Source organism: Neltuma alba, unplaced genomic scaffold (genome assembly GCF_004799145.2).
Source record: "Neltuma alba isolate B1F8T4 unplaced genomic scaffold, ASM479914v2 tig00013086_pilon, whole genome shotgun sequence".
NCBI lineage: Eukaryota > Viridiplantae > Streptophyta > Magnoliopsida > Fabales > Fabaceae > Neltuma > Neltuma alba.
In genome coordinates, this window is record NW_021637414.1 from 234121 (window position 1) to 252069 (window position 17949).

Here is a 17949-nt window from a genome sequence, read left to right on the forward strand (position 1 = left end):
TAGAGTATAAGTATTAACCAAAAAAAAAAAGAGCTCATAGAATATGCAAAATGATATTTATAGGAGTCTGATTGGACACTCCTGTCTTTAAAATGCAAGAAAATATTTTTCCAAAAAAAGAAAAGAAAATGCACTTTGATTTATACCAAAAAAAATGTTTAATAAAATTAAGCCGTCCAACGGTGGCAAAAAACTCTTGGTTCAATAACATCTCATAGCTTCTCTCATAGGAGAATGTAAGTTCTTTATCCCAAAATGGTCAAATAGGGAAGTGTGTGAGAGAGAGAGAGAGAGAAAAGGGTGGGTGTATGGCCTTCTCTCCTCTTCGAGGGGCGTGGGGTTTTTTCAATTGTTAAAATAAAATTAAAAAAGGAACTCCCCAAACAACAGGCACCGTTTAAATAAACAATTCAACTAGCTGATCGCAGAAGCCTATTGAGCTACTTAACAAGTTGGATGCGTGATCAACGGGTAGGTTTAGATTTAGTACTCTCTGCCATCATTTACTTCAAAAACCAGGACTCAATCTGCATTTCTAGGCTTTCCTACTTGGAGCATAGGTATAAGCATAAAGCTATTTTGACCAATGACCACTTTTTTGTGGGTAATAACCATCGATCACTTTCATGTAAGCGGAACGAACCCAATGAATAGACAGACTGCTTTGAATCTTAATTAGCTCACCGATTACTGTAATTGGAAGTCAGCTTCATGGAAATGCATTTATGTGACTTCTTTTAGGGGGCTCATAGGAAATGCCTCTCTCGGCATCATATGGACTTCATACAAACTATAGTTCCTGCATCCTCATGATACCTTATAGAAGGCAAGATGCATTCCAGTGTGCTGTAACCCATAACCCGTAACAGAAGCTAAATATTTTGTTCCATTTTGTCAAAAGAAGCTAAATATTAAGCCCAAGGAAACATGATAGGAAATTCAAGATTCTGTTCACTGATTGCTAAAGATTGATGGTGTGAGAATCTCACTTTACAATTTACATCAACCAACGGTGGGCCCCCGACAGCAACACGTGTTTTGTTCCATTGATCTCTCCACCTGCGTTGCTCAGCTCATATGATAAGATATTAAACCTTTATTCTCTAGCTGCACATCCGAAAAAAAGTGAAGTGGGGAAAAGCAGGCAGAGGGATTTTGCAATGCGATTTCCAATTAGTTTTCTCTGGACAGATGCTCTATCACATCTCTTCATTTCAAAAGGAACTAATTCCGTGGGTACGTCGTGAGGCCACTGCCCGGGAATATACACGAAATGTACATTTCAGCAGCCTATAATATTCCTTTCCTCAGTCTCTTATGATGATAAGCATGCCACTACCTAAGGCCAGCACCGTAGAATTCCACGTCAGATGTTTGCTTTCGGCATCTCAATGAATGCATACTTGAAAGAAAGTCCATATTTCTACGTTTTCAGCAAGAAATCATAGTGTAGTTGCACCGTAATTCAAAAGGAGGAAGAGGAAAAACAGAGGCAAGTAACATGAAAAGCGAGACGAGAGATTTTTTTCCCCCATCAACTGACATGGCAATGTTTCATTCATAGCATTATCAACAGCCTCTCGGGGTTGATGAGTTGAACGATTATTTTCCAGCCAATGCTTCGCTCGCAAACAAAACACTGAAGAACAAGACATGAAAAAATAATAATAGGGGACAGAAAGATATTCACTAAGATCCACAAAGATTATTACCAATGAGGACCCAATTATTAACCATAAGATTTAAATTACAGCTCACAAGTAATGATGGAAAAGTTCAAAAAATATGAAGTTGACAACTAAATACATCGAGAACACAGAATATGAAAATTAACCTGTCTGGTGTATAGAACTTTGCATCAAGAACCTCTGGGACCTGGACATCAAATAGTGTTTCCAGTAGTCAAAAAGCTGTAATCCAAAACCCAGTGGTGGACGGCGATAAATCGTCCAAAAGTTAGCTTTAAGTTGCTGTCTCATTCATCTTTTCAATTATTCCCGAGCATCGACTATGATTGTTTTCTCAAGAATCCCATTGCCTGGTAAACGTTTTGGAGTGTAGCATCTGCTATATGAGAAGCTTTTCTAGCACCTTCTGCTAAGATTTGATCTAAATAACCAGAATCGGACATGATTTCCTCATAGCGAACCTGGCAAAGTTTGAAAAAAAAAAAAAAAGCTTGATGATGACTGATGAACTTTGACAGGAACACAAGATTATATTAAAAAAATAAACAGAGTCAGACTAAAAAATGTATGAGCACAGCTGAAGGAACGCAGATGACCTACAAAGACATTCTTCAAAGCAAAAAGACAGCATTAAGCAATAAGTGATGATTATGTTCAGCAGCATACTGAGGACTGAGAATCGACTAACAGCAAACAAATGCATGTGTTCAAATTTGATGCATCAAGATCAAATCATATATCAACGTCTACGAATTGACAACTCAAGCACAGCAGCATGTGCCTACAAATTGACAATTCAGATTTGAAGACCTAGCCAAGATCAGATTGTACCCGACTGTATTACAGTCCACAGACATTCAGCAGCATGATGAAAAGCGGGAAACCGCAAATATACCCATGCACGTGTGCAAATTCAACAAAGCATGATCAAATTTTGAAAACAAATATCCATATCAAAAGAACTGACAACTCAAGTACAGCAGCATGCAACATTTCAAGACAGACAAATTCAAAATGCAGGATTGACTGCTTCTATGACCAGCCCCCTTCAAGGCAGATCACCTATCCAGTTGATGGAAAATTGAAGAATTATACTCGGAATAGAATATTTTAGACTTTAATCAAGTTTATTTGTCTTTAGCAACAATATTTACGGATAGGGTGTGTTCAGATCATATAGACGTCTGCCCCATTTGAGTTGTCCAACCTGGCACCAGCAAAATAAAATGTCTTCGGAAAAATAACACAGGTTAGGAGGTGGAATCTAATAGTTAGGAAAGAAATTTAACCTTGGATAATTAGAAGCCACCATAAAAAAAGCTAGTTAAAAGACTTAAATGAACGAGAATCTTCACATGCACTCATGTGCTATTAATTCCCTTTCATATATAATTTGTCAAAAAATACCATCAAAAGTCATATTACATGTTTACACGAAGTGTTTGAATGAAAATGAGAAAAGGAAAGTTGATTTGCTCAGATACATGACTAACCACTTTCGTTTTATTTTGTATTTAAGTCTTTAGGGAGACCATGATTCCATATCTTATCTGCCATAAATTATGTAGACATCAACCTGATGCCACAGTCCTACTACAGCCCCACTCAAAATATCTGGTTGACAGATTATCACCACGCATTTTCCATAATCTCAATAGGGTGGATGGAAGTCAAAAATCCATGCACAATAGCCTTCCATCTCAACACAGCGTACAAGGAAGTGCCAAGACAAGGATGACAGTGAAAGTAACACATTCATCAATGACAATATTTTAAAAAAGTTAAAAGGAAGAAATGAAAATTCCAATTAGAAAAATCTCATGCAAGCAGTGTTATATGGATTCCTAATTACCAAAACTAACATAAGAATGCTGACTTTTCCTTCCAACACTATGTCAAGTTGTCAACAAATATTCAGTGACTTGACCCCCAAAAAAAAAAAAAAGGAATCAGTGATTTGTAGCTCGTAGGATGAAAGATATAAGGCAGTTCCATGAAAAAAGAAAAAGATAGAGAACAAGAATTTAAACCAGTACAGATTTTATATTTTATATCCATCATTGCTGCGCCATAGAATTTTGGCATCAATGAAAAGTTAAAACCTGAATGGGATGCAGATGATCAATCAGGGCATCTGTTAAAAGAGCTTTGAATGTGCCCCAGTTCATATTTTGACATTCTTGCAGAACTTCCTGGATATAAAAATAATTACCACAAAAATAAATCAGATTGCTTGAAAGCCATTAATTATGGTATGATGGGGAATTTTTTTTTTTTTTTTTTCAGGGGAAAAAAAACACTTCTAAAACGAAAGTCCTCAAGTAAACACCCGTCCATTAGTAACCATAGCAGAAAGAACCTATTTCCCCTTAATCAAAGAAGTAATTACGTCAAGGATAAGAAAATAAAAGAATGAAGTATCATGCAGTAGAAAATCCTAGAAGCAGATTGAGAACAAAAAGGAATAAAGAATAGCAACTTATACGTTCAGCAAAACTGCCAAACCCTCTGTTAAAAAACTATGCCGAACGCCCAAGATAGCCTATTAGAAGATCAACTCAAGAATTTTTCTAATTTGATGCCGATATGGTTTAGATGTGTACACAGCCATCAAGTGCCTTCTAGAACATGCCCTATACTTCTTGGTAAAATATTTTGGTCCAAACACGCTCCTTGTCAATAACTATGATTTGTTCTTATTAATTTATATTCTTTCCAATAAGTAAAAGCTAGTAGTGAGGAAATAATACTTTAATCCATTCAGAATAAGTTTGCTATTGTTCTCGCCAGAAAACCATTTTCTTTCTGGCTGTATTGGATCTCTTTTGCCTTAATTTCTAAGGGCTTTGTCCCAGAGAATTTTCTTTCAGACATCCTTCTCTTTCTTTCTCTCTCTCCCCATTTACCCTAGAATAAGACAGAACAGTATTTAGACCCACCTGCCAAACCACATTTTCTGATGTAGCATCAATTATAACGACTGTTAATTTGTATAATATCATATGTAATGCTCACAGATAAAATATCATCAAGTTAATAGTTCATTAATCATGCCAAATCCCAAAATTGTATAAGGCCAGCAGAATAGACGTTTGAACAAACTAAGCAGGTCCCAACATCATTAATAGGAGTTTAACAACTGAACAAGCATAATGCAAAAATAATTTTTTAAAAATAAGATGTTTTATTACCTCTTTTGTCTTGTCTGTAATGAGCTGGTATATGGAAAGAAGATTGTTACATTCGGGTCTTTCAGGATTGTCAAATTCTAAGCTGTAAGGTTCACCACAAAGTCCAAAAACAGTAACTTTAGAACTAGTTGGGCAGCAGATTAACAAAGATTTATAAGGGGAGGGGATCAAAATATTTAGAGACCATTACTCCGAGTACTAAGATCATCGTATCTTCATATTGCAAATAAAACAATGAAAAATACCTACCCAGTGAACGCATCAGTTTTGCAACGTTTTATCTTGTTTGCTATCAGCTACAAAACAAAACAATCTCAGAGCAAGTGGGATGAGAGGAAAATCAACAGCTAAATTAGGGAGAATATATTCAGTCATACTTCAGGCAATAATAAAAGCATTGCAGAACTGAAAATGCTTGTAGTGATGCCTAATTATATGCTGTCAATCAGTAGAGCAAAACGCTTCAAAAAGGGCCTGTGTCATATCCCTGTGTTTGTCTCAATATTCATGGTTTGTACTCGGAGGCATAAATTAAGTAATCACTCAAGGAATCAGGTCAATCTTGAAGCTAAAGCACTTATCTCCCAATGAATAAGCTTCTCCAACTCTAATGGTAACATGAATTAAATCTAATAAGACACAACAATTATTCAAAGAAAAAGTAGAGGCCCTCTGTAATTCCAAATGTAGCTGTACTATATGAAACTTTCTCTCTTTATATAAATACTCCCATTTATATAATGTGAATTTGACAATCTCGTTACTGGCTGAATGCTACGAGAAAGCAGCACTCACCATGAGATACAATTTTTATTGATACGGTAATTGCTAAATTCAATTATTGCTTCTAATATTACTATCTTACAGATCATAACAAAATTCCATAAATTTTGAAATGAAAAATTTTTCAAAAATAATTATAAATGATAATTTTTTTAAATAAGTCTTACATTATGCAGTAAGGCTGACATACGAAGCACTACAACAAGTGAAACTGTACTCATACTTACATCTTTTGGGTCAAGAAGACTGATTCTGGATTGATCAGAAGCTGCAGACTTTGACATCTATCAGATGGACGCACAACAAATGCCAGAATTCAGAATAAGTATAAAGGCTTAGATGTTAATAGTGAATCTAGCATTTTGCCATTTTTAATTAATTGGAAAGAAATTTGCACCTGCAATTACAAGTAGCTTTTTCAGTTCATAGTTCTATGGAAATGTATCATCATAAAGATTTTATTTTCCCTTCCAACAAGGCAAGAGGGTACATGAGGGGATAACAAATTGAACGTGACCTTGCATGATGACATGAAAGGAACAATAACATTGAAAAGAAAGCATAAAACATATTTATATAATTTGCCTGAATATCACAAGTTTGTTCTTAAAACTTGGGAAGTTCAACCGAAAGAAAATTATCAGTGCTGGCAACCTATACTAAATTTTCAATCGATATCTCATGTTGTTCTATCTACTTTAATGGTAAATCAGATATATCAGACATACACATGAATTTTCAAAAGTTAATACAGGAAAAGCAGAAGTGGCAGATATGAAAGATACAGATATGCACATAAAAGGGAAAAAAGAAAATAAAAAAGAAAGAAACAAAAAGAAGAAACCTTGGAAAGACCATCAGTTAGTGACATAACTCGGGCTCCAGTTGGAGGTATAAGCGGCTCTGGAACCTACGTCATAGAAAGCACTGACAGAAATACTATATTTCGATATGATTCATTAACACTTGTCAATGAGTGAATACCACTTACCTTAAATATGGCACCACCTCGGCTGTCACAAAAATAAGAAGGGTCATTCCAACAAGTCATAAGGTGCCATTTATGTCCAGTTTAAAAGACAATATCCCCTACCCGCCTAACTTCTTCCACTTCCTTCCTCCATATAAATAATTGACACGTTCAGCTAATTCACGGGTCAATTCCAAATGCTGCTTTTGATCTTCACCAACTGGGACAAAGTCTGACTGCAAAAGCAAGCTGGACTTCATAAGAATTGTGCAAATTCAAGGTAATGTCAATCCACCATAAAAAAGTCCAAATAAAACTTTAAAACATTGGAACTTGTAAAAATTATGTAGAAAAAGATAAAGTCACTAATAAGTATTACAGGTACATTAAAATTGGTATTTAAGCTTTCGCAAGTAGCTCCATAAAAGAAGAAATAAATTGATAAACATCCAGAGAGAAATATTAGAGACAAAGACACAGAAAGCTAGAGCATTGGAAACGACCTGATATAGGAGAATATCAGCGGCCATTAGAACAGGGTATGTCAAAAGAGCGACCCCAACATTTTCATCTCCCTACAAGTTCAATTTGAAAAGAAATACAGGTTCATGAATCAGTAAAGCCTCAGAACTGAATGTAAAGAACTAAAGAATAAAGGAGAGTCTGCTAAAGAAATTACAAAAGCTAAATACAAAATACTAATCGTAAACCCCAATATAAGTACTAGTGAAAAACACGATTCCCCAATTTTCACATTTTTTTTTGCAGAAAGTGATCTTCATAGTCTTGAAATCTCATGCTTTGACGTAATAGCTGCTTTATAACACAGCATGAAAAAAGGGGACTCTTTTTATCTTTCTTTTCTTTCTTCTCTGTTTTTCTTTCAATGCAAAGGCTTTCAAATTAAGCAACGAAGAGCTGTCAATACCCAGAAAACTGTGAGACATATTCATGTTCATGGTTCTAAAGCAAAATTTTCTTTCCATTCTATGAATAGGCTCTGATTTTCACCATGCAAAAAATTTATGAAACAAGCAAGTCAGACCCCCCCCCCCAAAAAAAAAAGGGTGAATTATGTCCAATATGAAAATTACTTATAACTTCACAAGAAAATAAATGTTCTTGCAGAGTACTACTTTGCCTTTGACTAGGCCTCCATAAAGAAGGGAAATTATTGTCAAAGAAAGTTAAGGAAAAAAAAATTATAAAATCAAGGAAAACAATTATATGCAGTTTCTTATATCTTCACTAGCAGGTTCCTTAACTAAAATGTAACAAGTATCTCATTTTTCAAAGCAAGTATATACTTACCCAATAAAAGTAGATGCACGCCATGTTACACTTAGAAAATCATGTACGTTGTAATTTTGGTGAACAATATGATAAAAAATAAATATAAGAAGCTAGACTTAAGTCTAATCTAAAATTAAAACTTCAATGAATTAGAAAAAAGGAAATAAAAAATGAAAATAGGATATTCATGCAGCTAGGCACACACCTCCTTGCGGGATTTCTCTTTAAACTGAATCATTCTGTACAACCAACCAATTGGTGTGGCAGAACTTAGCAGCCACATCAACTCTACATGTTCACGGACATGGGATTGTACAAATACAGATGCCTGCACAATTATCCTGATATTTCTAGCAAAATGCACATATCCAAAAAAGTTATAAAAAAACAGAAAAGGTTACTAAATACCTTTGAAGTATCAACGCCACATGCCAAATAAATGGCCGCTGTTTCTCTTGTTGTCCTAGATAATTGCTGGGTGTCATATGGTAATGTGATCTGCATCATTACAAGAGAACAGAAAACCATCTATAATTATTAAATAGTAATGTATTAAACAGCTATAATTATTAGTGTATTACATCTGAAAAGTAAGAGATTAATTTCATATTCCACCCCACTAACAAATATAATCAGCCTCAATTATGAATTTCCTTGGGCTATTCAGCCTCCAAGATAAAAGGTTTGAGACCAATATTACTTGAAACTGATCATGAGGGTAATGTGCACACACAATATCAAGTCCATTGTTGGGGTCATACAAAACCAACTAAAGCTGAGAAGCAGCACAGACAAATAAAGTAAAAATTATCAATTTCATTATCCTTTTCTCCATTAATAGGGTCCCACTTATTTAGCTATACTCAAAATGCGCATGCAAGAGCTGGTCCATCGTCCACATTCCAAATTGACTAGAGTAACAGATAGTTCAATATCCATCTAAAGATTGAACTCATTTTTTATCAGTCAAAATGCGCATGCAAGAGCTGGTCCATCGTCCACATTCCAAATTGACTAGAGTAACAGATAGTTCAATATCCATCTAAAGATTGAACTCATTTTTTATCAGTCTCAATTGACCTTACCAAAATATTTGCAAAGCTTAGGATATCACAGACAATAGCTGGTGACATATTTGCTTTCTACTATAAATGATATTCCGGAAGAGTTTTCCACCTAATCTGTGCACTTACATGATCTCCGAGCTGTAGTTTTAACTACAAAATGAGAAGGGAAAAAAAAACAGCACCCTAAAACTTTAAAAGCTTATGTAGAAGAAATACCGCATGCAGGTCGACGATGAAGTAAAGTGTATCATATGTATTCTGCATAATTAAAGAAAAATCATATATTAGCAAGTCATATAAAATCCATGAATCAAATCAATCAATTGTTGTTTCACGCCAAAGTCAATTTAGGAAAATGTTAAAGTCAATTAACACTTATATACAATCAATGAACTTTTGTTTATAGCTTGGGGGTGAGAGACGACCAACAACTAGGAACAAATGAGTCCTTGATTAGCATTCTCCCTAATCTTAACCCATAATTGAGAATCCAAGAAAAGAACAGCCGGGGATTCACCGTTGCAGTACTCTGATTGATGACCTAATTTTTTTCACTATACCACTGATTTACAACACAAAATATATATAGGCATGCCTCCCAATGGCCAGAAAAATCTTTAGCAGCCATGAGGGCACTGACCAGACATTATTTGGCTATTAGCAAGTTGAGTTGGGCAAGCTACTGCTGTACACGTGTAGAAAGAATAAGTAAGCGTCAAGTCATTTCCTTCGACCTTAACTTTCAGTGCCATAGGAACTAGAACGTCAGGGTGGCCAGGGATTGACAGAGATTTTTGGATGCATAGGCATATATAAGTGGGATTCCACAGTAGAAATGAAAGATTAAAAGGTCAGATTTATGAAACTTAAATGTTAGTGCCAATTGATTTATTTGATCTTATACAGAATAAAGAGGCCCGGTTCAAAATAATAACTATATACAAGTCCAAGTTTCAGGTCATTCAATTTGCAACAATATCAAGAAGAAGATCAACTCATCAACAACCTGAAGTCCAATCCAATTCTTTATGGCCCCAAGATAATTCCCAAGGTGGATAGATCCTGTAGGTTGAACTCCTGACACTACCCGTTTCCTGTCAAAGAGAAGTTAAATAAACATTTGAAAAGCGGAATTCCAAGTCCAAGATAAAAGACAGCAAAAGACAACAAATCTGCATTCAAGCGCCGATGTAACTATAGAATACAGAGCATGCAGTAGTGTCGTAGTGTCAATCTAAGTGGTCGGCATCGAGGAACAGTATACATATGTTCCCAATACTTACTCCAGCGTATGAATCATAATGTATCAACAGCGAGACCTCACCACATTGATCAAAATTTGTGGACTCAGTAAACACTAACTGTTAGAAGAATAGAGTTATGATTACTTTGCAGAGGTCGGAGAAGTCTCGGGAGTAGACGCAATGCTAGAACAACAGCGGACGCACGCTCCACTGAAGATAAGTGGACGGCGAGAACGAAGAAGGTTGGTGGCAGGTGCCGTCAAGAACCTTGGCCCAACACACGACCTGGTGATAGCAGTACATATCAGAAAATAAAAGCTACATTTATAAGGTGGTGAAGAAGAATACAATGAGGACAGGAGAGCGTTGCTGTGTACAGTGAAGGAGCGAGGTGCGGAGATGAAGATGAGAGAATCAAGATTTGAGAAAGAACCGCGCGACCCATCTTACTTCAACGGCTGTCTTCTGCCGGCTTCTGACCCCCTCCCGAGACTTTTATGCAATGGCTGGGAAGTGGGTTAATCATATCCGTAAGATCTATCTGATGGTCAGGAGGAGAGTGGTGTATGATTTATTCCAACCGGTCAAAGCACAAAAACATCAGGGGTTTTTAAAGCTTTTCCTTGCTCAGACGCTAACTTCCAACATGCCCTCTTTCTCCACTACGTTTCCATCAGTGTGCTAAATCTAAATTCTGTCTCACCTCTTTCCTTCTCCACTTGCGTTCTCTATGGATATTAAAGCTTTCCCTTGTTAGCTCTCCAACAGCGTTTTAGATCCAACCCCAGCTCTCTCCTTCTCGGTGTGCGTTCCCCATGTACGATAGCTTTCAGTTCCGAATCAACCCCCTCCATTTTTGTTCCATCTTCCAATTCTAAATCCAACCCCTCCTTCACGGTCCTCTCCATCTTCTTCGATGCCTTCTGCCATCCCCAAATAAAGATCGTGTTTGATCATGGGGAATTGCACTTCGAGCTTCAAAAGTGGAATTGCAATTTCGGAATCTGTAAGGTACCCTTCAAAAAATCATGCGTAAAGTTACTTAAAAGAAACGAAACTAAACACCCGAGCCGATTAGCTTAGGGAAAAAAGCATTTCAATTCAATGATTATAAGAAAGTCACGGGAGGGGATCCATGTCGGTCTCCTGCTTAGTTTTATCGGAATGCATCTTACGACTACGACAGACTCGTGGTTTCGATCATATTATATACCACGGCACGCCCAATCTCGGCAACGGACACTGTGCTCTTTCAAAGGCTGGTATGCTGCAAGTCGTTTATTGCAGTGCCATTGGTTCCCGCGGCCCAGCCGGCCCCGCCAAAAAAGAAAATACTCCTCTTATCCTTAATATAAGACATATTTAACTAATTTGATTAGATTAAGAAAGTTAGGTAAATTAGTTAATTATAAAAAATATGACACATCTTTCCTAAAACACCATAATCATCTTTCTTAATACCTCTTTTCCCTCTTTTACTTGATTATAGTTAAGGGACTATCTATAGGGGTAATTTAGAGAAAATTGATAAATATGAGAAATTGGTCTTATATTTAGGACCAAAACCAACTCAACAATTGGGTCCTATATTAAGGACCGGAGGAGTAGGTATAATTGTATTATTTAAATTCTTTAAATTTTCATCCTTTAAATCTGGATTTATACTCTTTTAAAAAAAAAAAATCCCGTTTAGGAACTAATTAAAAGATGCAAAGGGACGACATTAAAATAATGGATGATTAAAGACCAACTCCTCTAATATAAATTGATAATTAAATATTGAGTTAAAATAAGAAATTCATAATTAAAAATAAAAATAGAAGTTTAACCTTTTCATAATAATAGTTAAATGGTGCACCTGGCAATGATGCATCAATTTAAATAAATATTATTCAATAGTTTTAAACGTCAAAATATAAAAAATATCATCTAAATTTAAATTTTCTATTAAGTATTGTTTATATGAAAAGCAATAATGTGTGCGCGCTTGCATGAGAATGATGTTGGAACTTTGGAATCGATAACCTGAGAGATGATGACAAGGCCAAACGCCCTGCTTTGCTCGTGCAGCCAAGATGGAGCAAGAGATGATGACTAACGAGAAGCCAACCAGATGTTGCAAACTAAAAGAAAAACAAAAACAAATATGAAAGAAACCAAATAAGTAAACTTATTTAACGGTAGCCTTATGTCAACAGTCAACACGAACTGCGGCAGCACCACCCATTCTGTGGCTGTCGAAAGAAGATAAAATGCAACAAGAGTTACTATTAAATGATTTTTTTTAATTATTAATTTTTTTTGGGGCAAATATCTTACAAATGGCATTAAGACTACAAGGATTTCAACGTCAACATAAAATTTGAAACGCAGATCGCAGGGACGAGTCGTGAACTTAACTAGAAGGTTAAACATTCATGAGATTAATCTTGTTTCTGAAAAATGAAAATGTTAGTTGTTTTAATTTTTTCCCCCTCTCCGTGCAGTTGTTCAACTTACGCGTCTCAACCCTTTCTATTTGGGCCACACTAACATGCAAAATCTAGTTCACTATACTGGCATGAAATTGCTAATAGCATAACTTTTCTTATTGACCATATGACTCGTACGTTTAGAACAAACATCCAAGTTTCACTGCAGAATATAACAATACTCCATCCAAATACAATTTAAAAAAATTAAAAGAATCGACCACTTTCCTAAGGCATAAAATGTTCTAACAACATTGCCTAGTAAGTCATCAATTATCTTCTTCTAAAACTCATGGATACTGCAGAATACGGATCAAAACTTTCAAAGGTAGCTTCGGTAGACAGGGCTGTACATGCAGCTCTCTGCATATTTGACAAGATCTTTAGGCCGAGGTAGATGAGAAGCCAAACCTATCCACCAAAAAAAAAAAAAAAGTAAAAATAAGGGGAAAAAAAGAAAAAGAAAAAGATAACCATACACGTGCCTGTGTTCTCAGAATTGAACACAGGAACAGACTTACCAAGTTCATATGCCTTGGCTGCAACATGAGCAGCAATGTGGGCCGATATCTTTCTTATGTTAGTGAAAGGAGGGTAAATCAGCCCCTTATCGTAGTTTTCCTGTGTCACTTGCGCAGCCAGAGCTTCCGCTGCACCAGAACATGTAATGTTTAATGAATGATCCATACAAATTCCATCATTTAGATTGCTTCATGCAGATCATATTACTTACAGGCTGCCAGGAGCATTTCATCACGCACCCGGATTGCACCGGAGATGATCAACCCCAAACCAAAACCAGGAAATATGTAGGCATTGTTGGCCTGAATGTCATCGTAAGAAGAAGTAAGGCATTAACTTTCGTTGAGTCAAGCATGTTGCATGATAAAATGCTTTGAAGGTTTCAAAACAAAACCTGTCCAGGCACAAAAACTTTTTCTTCATATTTGACTGGGTCAAATGGGCTTCCGCTAGCAAAGATTGCTCGTCCCTGCAAATTAAAGATGGATTTTCTGCTTTATCTGATTCAGTAGAATTAATCTGCAAATCAATGTTTCATGGAGTCTTGTGCAGAGAAAAAAAGGTGGGGCAATAAAAACGATACCTTGCTCCATGTATAAGCTTCCTCAGCCGTGCACTCAGATTGTGAAGTTGGGTTGGAGAGAGCAAGAATGAGCGGTTTCTAAATGCCAATAAATATTTTATGCATTAATGACTCAATATTCTCATTAGTTAACAAAGTTATTACTAAAGGAAAGTGTGAAGAACCTCATTGAAGGATGACATGGCTTCAACCACCTCCTTGGTAAACGTCCTTCCTACTCCAGACGATCCTATTAGAACCGTCGGCTTGATTGCCTGAGGGAGTCCACTGTAAGTACATTGTAGGAACTATGATGGGAAGGAAAAATCTTGTTTGGCACAGAAACTGAATTCGAGGCCCTTTTCTTACCTTGACAGCATCCAGAAGTCCCTTTACCGGGTCATGCTCATGAGCCCAAGGCTTTTTGAAATGCTGGAGCGATTCCATACGAGACCTAACAATCAGTCCCTGAGAAGAGGTGCTTGTTATGGGGCTTGTTACGAATGACAGTTATTAGGAGAAGGAAACTTATTAAGTGAAAAACAAATCAATCCCCCTTTGTTACCTTTGAATCCACTAGCCAAATTTTCTTACGGGTCTCTTCCAATGGAGCTTTTGTCTGGCCAAGAATATGGATGGTCAAAAGAGTTGACATGAACATTGCTGATAGAAGTAAATTTTTTTAAGTTAATAATAATACCTGCTTTGAAACCTCAAGAGCTATCAGCTCTGCTATACCAGTTCCAGCCTTCAAAAGCCAAAAGATTATATAAGTGGGAAATAAACCCATCAATTTAAATTTGTGTGTGTGTGGGTGACATTTTTTTCCTTTTTTTCCTCTATCAGACATGGTGTTGAAATGGTGACATATGCAAATAAGGCATTGATCTGTCATGCTAACCTCTCCAGCGCCAAGAAATAGGAAGGTGTGATCAGCCAAGGTTCCCCCCACCAACTTCAGGGAAGCAAGCAATCCTGCTAATACCACGGATGCTGTACCCTGAATTAAACCAAAAATCAAAGTCAATCACTCATAAAATTAAAAAGGGACTGGGCATAGAGTCATTATTTGTCTTTCGTGTACCTGTATATCATCATTAAAGACAAGATGAGATGAGTTGTATTTTGTCAGTAGATCAAACGCATTGTGATTTGCAAAATCTTCGAACTGAAAAGGAATGATAAATGTTGGCAAGACAACATAATAGAGCAAAGAAGAGAAAAATCAGATTGACATGTTGGAGCAGATCTGTAACCTGTATTAAGACTTTCTCCCCGTAATTCTGTTTAACAGCTTGCATGAACTCATCTAGAAGCTCTCCATATTCCTAAACCACAATTAATAAATCTCATGTTCATATTTACTTGAATACTTCTTACTCCATATAGGGATCAAAAAACAACTGAACTGTGCATTATTGCGAGAGAGTGAAAGAGAAGTAACCAGACCTTCCCAGTTGCCCTCTTTTGCCTAAGCCCAATGTAAAACTCGTCATTCAGCAACTTCTCATTGTTTGTACCGACATCAATAGTGATTGGTAAGCACTGTAAATTATGGATCCATATTGACATTAATCAAGAGTTGGAAGAAAGTTACAAGCGAGGGAAACAGGAAAAAATTTCACATGCTAGTAATCCCTACCGCTGAAGGGCGAACACCTCCTAATGCTGTATAGAGAGAGAGTTTCCCAACAGGAATGCCCATGCCCTATCAGAAAAATTAGAACCATTATAAGTCAGCCGAGAGAAGATTCTGAAGATTATACAGAACTAGGAACCAAATCAATAGATACCTGGCAACCGAGATCTCCGAGCCCCAAAATACGCTCACCATCAGTCACAACAATAACCTGAATGCTCTTTTCTCCCCAGTTTTTCAATACTTCAACAATCTTACCTCTGAAAAACTCAATCACTCAGTATTTTCTGAAATTATAAGCAGTGGGGAACAGAGAAAGAAAGAGGAGTGGCATGAAAAGAAGCATACTTCTCTTTCAAACTGATATAGAGACCCTGCGGACGCCTGAAAATGCTTCCATATTTCTGGCAGGCTTCTCCGACCGTAGGAGTGTAAACAATAGGGAGCAGTTCCTCAACATTATCGATCAAAAGCTTGTAAAACAGCCTTTCATTCCTCTCCTGTTAGAATAGAAACAGTAAGAGAAGGTGATAAATTTGACACAGCTAAGCACCAACCAAGTAATGACTTGCTAGTTAGAAAAGTGGCCATAAGAGCAAGAAGCCAGCTAGTACCTGAAGATCCATCAAGGCCATGTATCTATGCAGAGGAACATCATACTGGCGAAGAGTGTGCATCAACCTCTTCTCCTGTTTAACAATGATAATAACAAGGGTAATTAGCCCAAAAGAAAGTGTAAATAATCGTAACTCGTAAGAGCCCAGACCATGGGAAAAGTTCAGGTGAGGTTAGCAACGTATTATAGGTACCTGAAGCTCTTGAGAAAGGACAGCAGGAGGCAAAAGGCCACGCAGGTAATGGGCATCTCTTTCTTTCTCCGTGAAGGCGAGTCCTTTGTTGTAGCGTGGATCACGCAGCAGAGTGCATCCACTGTAACACAAAACATACTTTATTAGCATTCATTTTGTATTTTATTGATGCCTAATTCTCAAAACAACGGAATTCATCGAAACTTGAATTGTAAGAGAAACAAGTTGATTGGGAGGGGGGGGGGACCAAATGAAGTGGATGAGATCGAAGTCAAGCCTACTAGTCTAGCCAAAAGCCCGGAAAAATAATAAGAGCATACAAAACCGTAAAGCACAGATCCAAAAAAACTGAGATCATCGATTAAAATATGAGGAGAATCAACAGGAAGTGATGCGGAATTCTTGTCTTTTTTTAACACGTCATCATCCGTCTTCATAGCTAAGAAAATAGAATAATATAAAAACACAAAACTCACAGCCTGCTGCTGCCTCACCTGGCAACTGATGAGGTCCAGGGAGTGATAAGCTGGTCCTCCGTGGCACTATCCTCGCCATACAAGTCCCGAACACCGCCTCCGTGACCTTTCAGGCCATCCGCTGAAAGACCGCCGTTTCTCATCTCGTTCGCGTTGCTCGACATTAATGCCACGAATTTTCTCCCTTCTCTCCAGCACAAAACCTGTTTCTGCAGTAACCAGTACTTAGCAGTGAGATGAGATATGCTTAACCAAACTGCAATCTAAAATCAACTCACACCTAAATACCGAAATGCCAAAAATTCCGAGACGAAATAGTGTTTCAGAGCTTCAAAATCAAAGGATTATTCACTTCCTGAGGCGTTGCACAAAACAAAGCTTATGAAAAACGAAAATAAGCAGAGACGGTTTGGCAAATCAGATCATAATCTTATATATAGTGATTAGATTTCAACGTCCAAATGGTCAGAACGTGGACTAGCAATGGCACGTGGAGCATTTAGTTTAATCAAATAAAAGCAGAATTTAGTTGTTGGTAGGACGGATGATTCACCCTCTTTGAAAGCTACAGTTTCTTCTTTTGCATTTTTAATTTGGAAAGAACTGATTAAAAAAATGGTGGGTGTTACCAGAATGCTGCGTTTGTGACAGTTGAACGACATCATATTGGAGGGACGCGGAAGGCGTGTAGATTTTCCGCGTCTGATGGAAGTCAATATTGCACAGCTATTCGGGTTCCCTTCTAAGCCAAGATGGGAAACGAGAAATCAAATAGTGCGGAGGAGACTTGACATTCTGGAAAGTTTTGCTAGTCTTGCTTATACTTTTCCCCATATATTAGACAAATTTTTACGATTATGCTTTTGTGAATAGATCCATATACACATTGCGCAGGCAAAATATTCGTATCGTTACAGGTAGTGCATTGAATGGCTCGAAAACTGCGAAGAATTGTTCCTTTGTAGATTCACATTGGCAGATTGTTTCCGATTCCAGTTGTGTTCATAAGCATACCTGTGGTCAGAAAAAGGCGTCTAAAGATGCTGCTTTGTTCTTTCCCACCTTCATGCTGCGAGTTTAATTCCTGATTTAAAAAATTATATATATAAATATATATTTTTATATGGGCGTTGATGAACATGCGATTAACGCAACAACCCCGAGAGTGAATCTTGGTTCACCGATTGTCTGAATTAATGACCAGGGTCCTAATCCAAAGTAGTTATTAGCTTCC

The 17949-nt window shown here is 37.0% G+C and overlaps 2 protein-coding genes across 7 annotated transcripts; both read right to left on the reverse strand.

The window, feature by feature from the left end:
- Window positions 1-1683: 1683 nt before the first annotated feature.
- LOC114734371 (tryptophan--tRNA ligase, chloroplastic/mitochondrial) lies at window positions 1684-11400 on the reverse strand. 3 transcript variants are annotated; one of them, XM_028922010.1, is made up of 15 exons: window positions 10614-11399; window positions 10381-10521; window positions 9999-10086; window positions 9209-9250; window positions 8334-8423; window positions 8131-8253; window positions 7136-7207; window positions 6756-6868; window positions 6654-6675; window positions 6507-6572; window positions 5890-5946; window positions 5129-5175; window positions 4880-4961; window positions 3791-3880; window positions 1684-2149 (listed from the first exon to the last, which is right to left on the reverse strand). In XM_028922010.1, the coding sequence occupies exons 1-15, from the start codon at window positions 10679-10681 to the stop codon at window positions 2009-2011; spliced, it is 1242 nt and encodes a 413-aa protein (XP_028777843.1). In that variant the 5' UTR covers window positions 10682-11399; the 3' UTR covers window positions 1684-2008. The 3 variants fall into 3 exon arrangements, with proteins under 3 accessions (XP_028777843.1, XP_028777844.1, XP_028777845.1); XM_028922011.1 differs by lacking the exon at window positions 8131-8253 and having other exon boundaries at window positions 10614-11400; XM_028922012.1 differs by lacking the exons at window positions 10381-10521; window positions 10614-11399 and adding an exon at window positions 10276-10345.
- A 1392-nt stretch (window positions 11401-12792) lies between these two features.
- Window positions 12793-17499, reverse strand: LOC114734333 (NADP-dependent malic enzyme). 4 transcript variants are annotated; one of them, XM_028921956.1, is made up of 20 exons: window positions 17345-17499; window positions 16734-16924; window positions 16240-16360; window positions 16045-16119; window positions 15779-15930; window positions 15585-15690; window positions 15434-15499; window positions 15241-15336; window positions 15048-15119; window positions 14876-14959; window positions 14693-14791; window positions 14492-14539; window positions 14357-14410; window positions 14161-14259; window positions 13977-14066; window positions 13813-13890; window positions 13624-13698; window positions 13441-13531; window positions 13229-13357; window positions 12793-13118 (listed from the first exon to the last, which is right to left on the reverse strand). In XM_028921956.1, exons 1-20 carry the CDS (start codon window positions 17378-17380, stop codon window positions 13030-13032), a joined length of 1851 nt encoding a protein of 616 aa, XP_028777789.1. In that variant the 5' UTR covers window positions 17381-17499; the 3' UTR covers window positions 12793-13029. The 4 variants fall into 4 exon arrangements, with proteins under 4 accessions (XP_028777789.1, XP_028777790.1, XP_028777791.1 ...); XM_028921957.1 differs by lacking the exon at window positions 17345-17499 and adding an exon at window positions 17068-17245; XM_028921958.1 differs by lacking the exon at window positions 17345-17499 and adding an exon at window positions 16996-17068.
- Window positions 17500-17949: the final 450 nt, after the last annotated feature.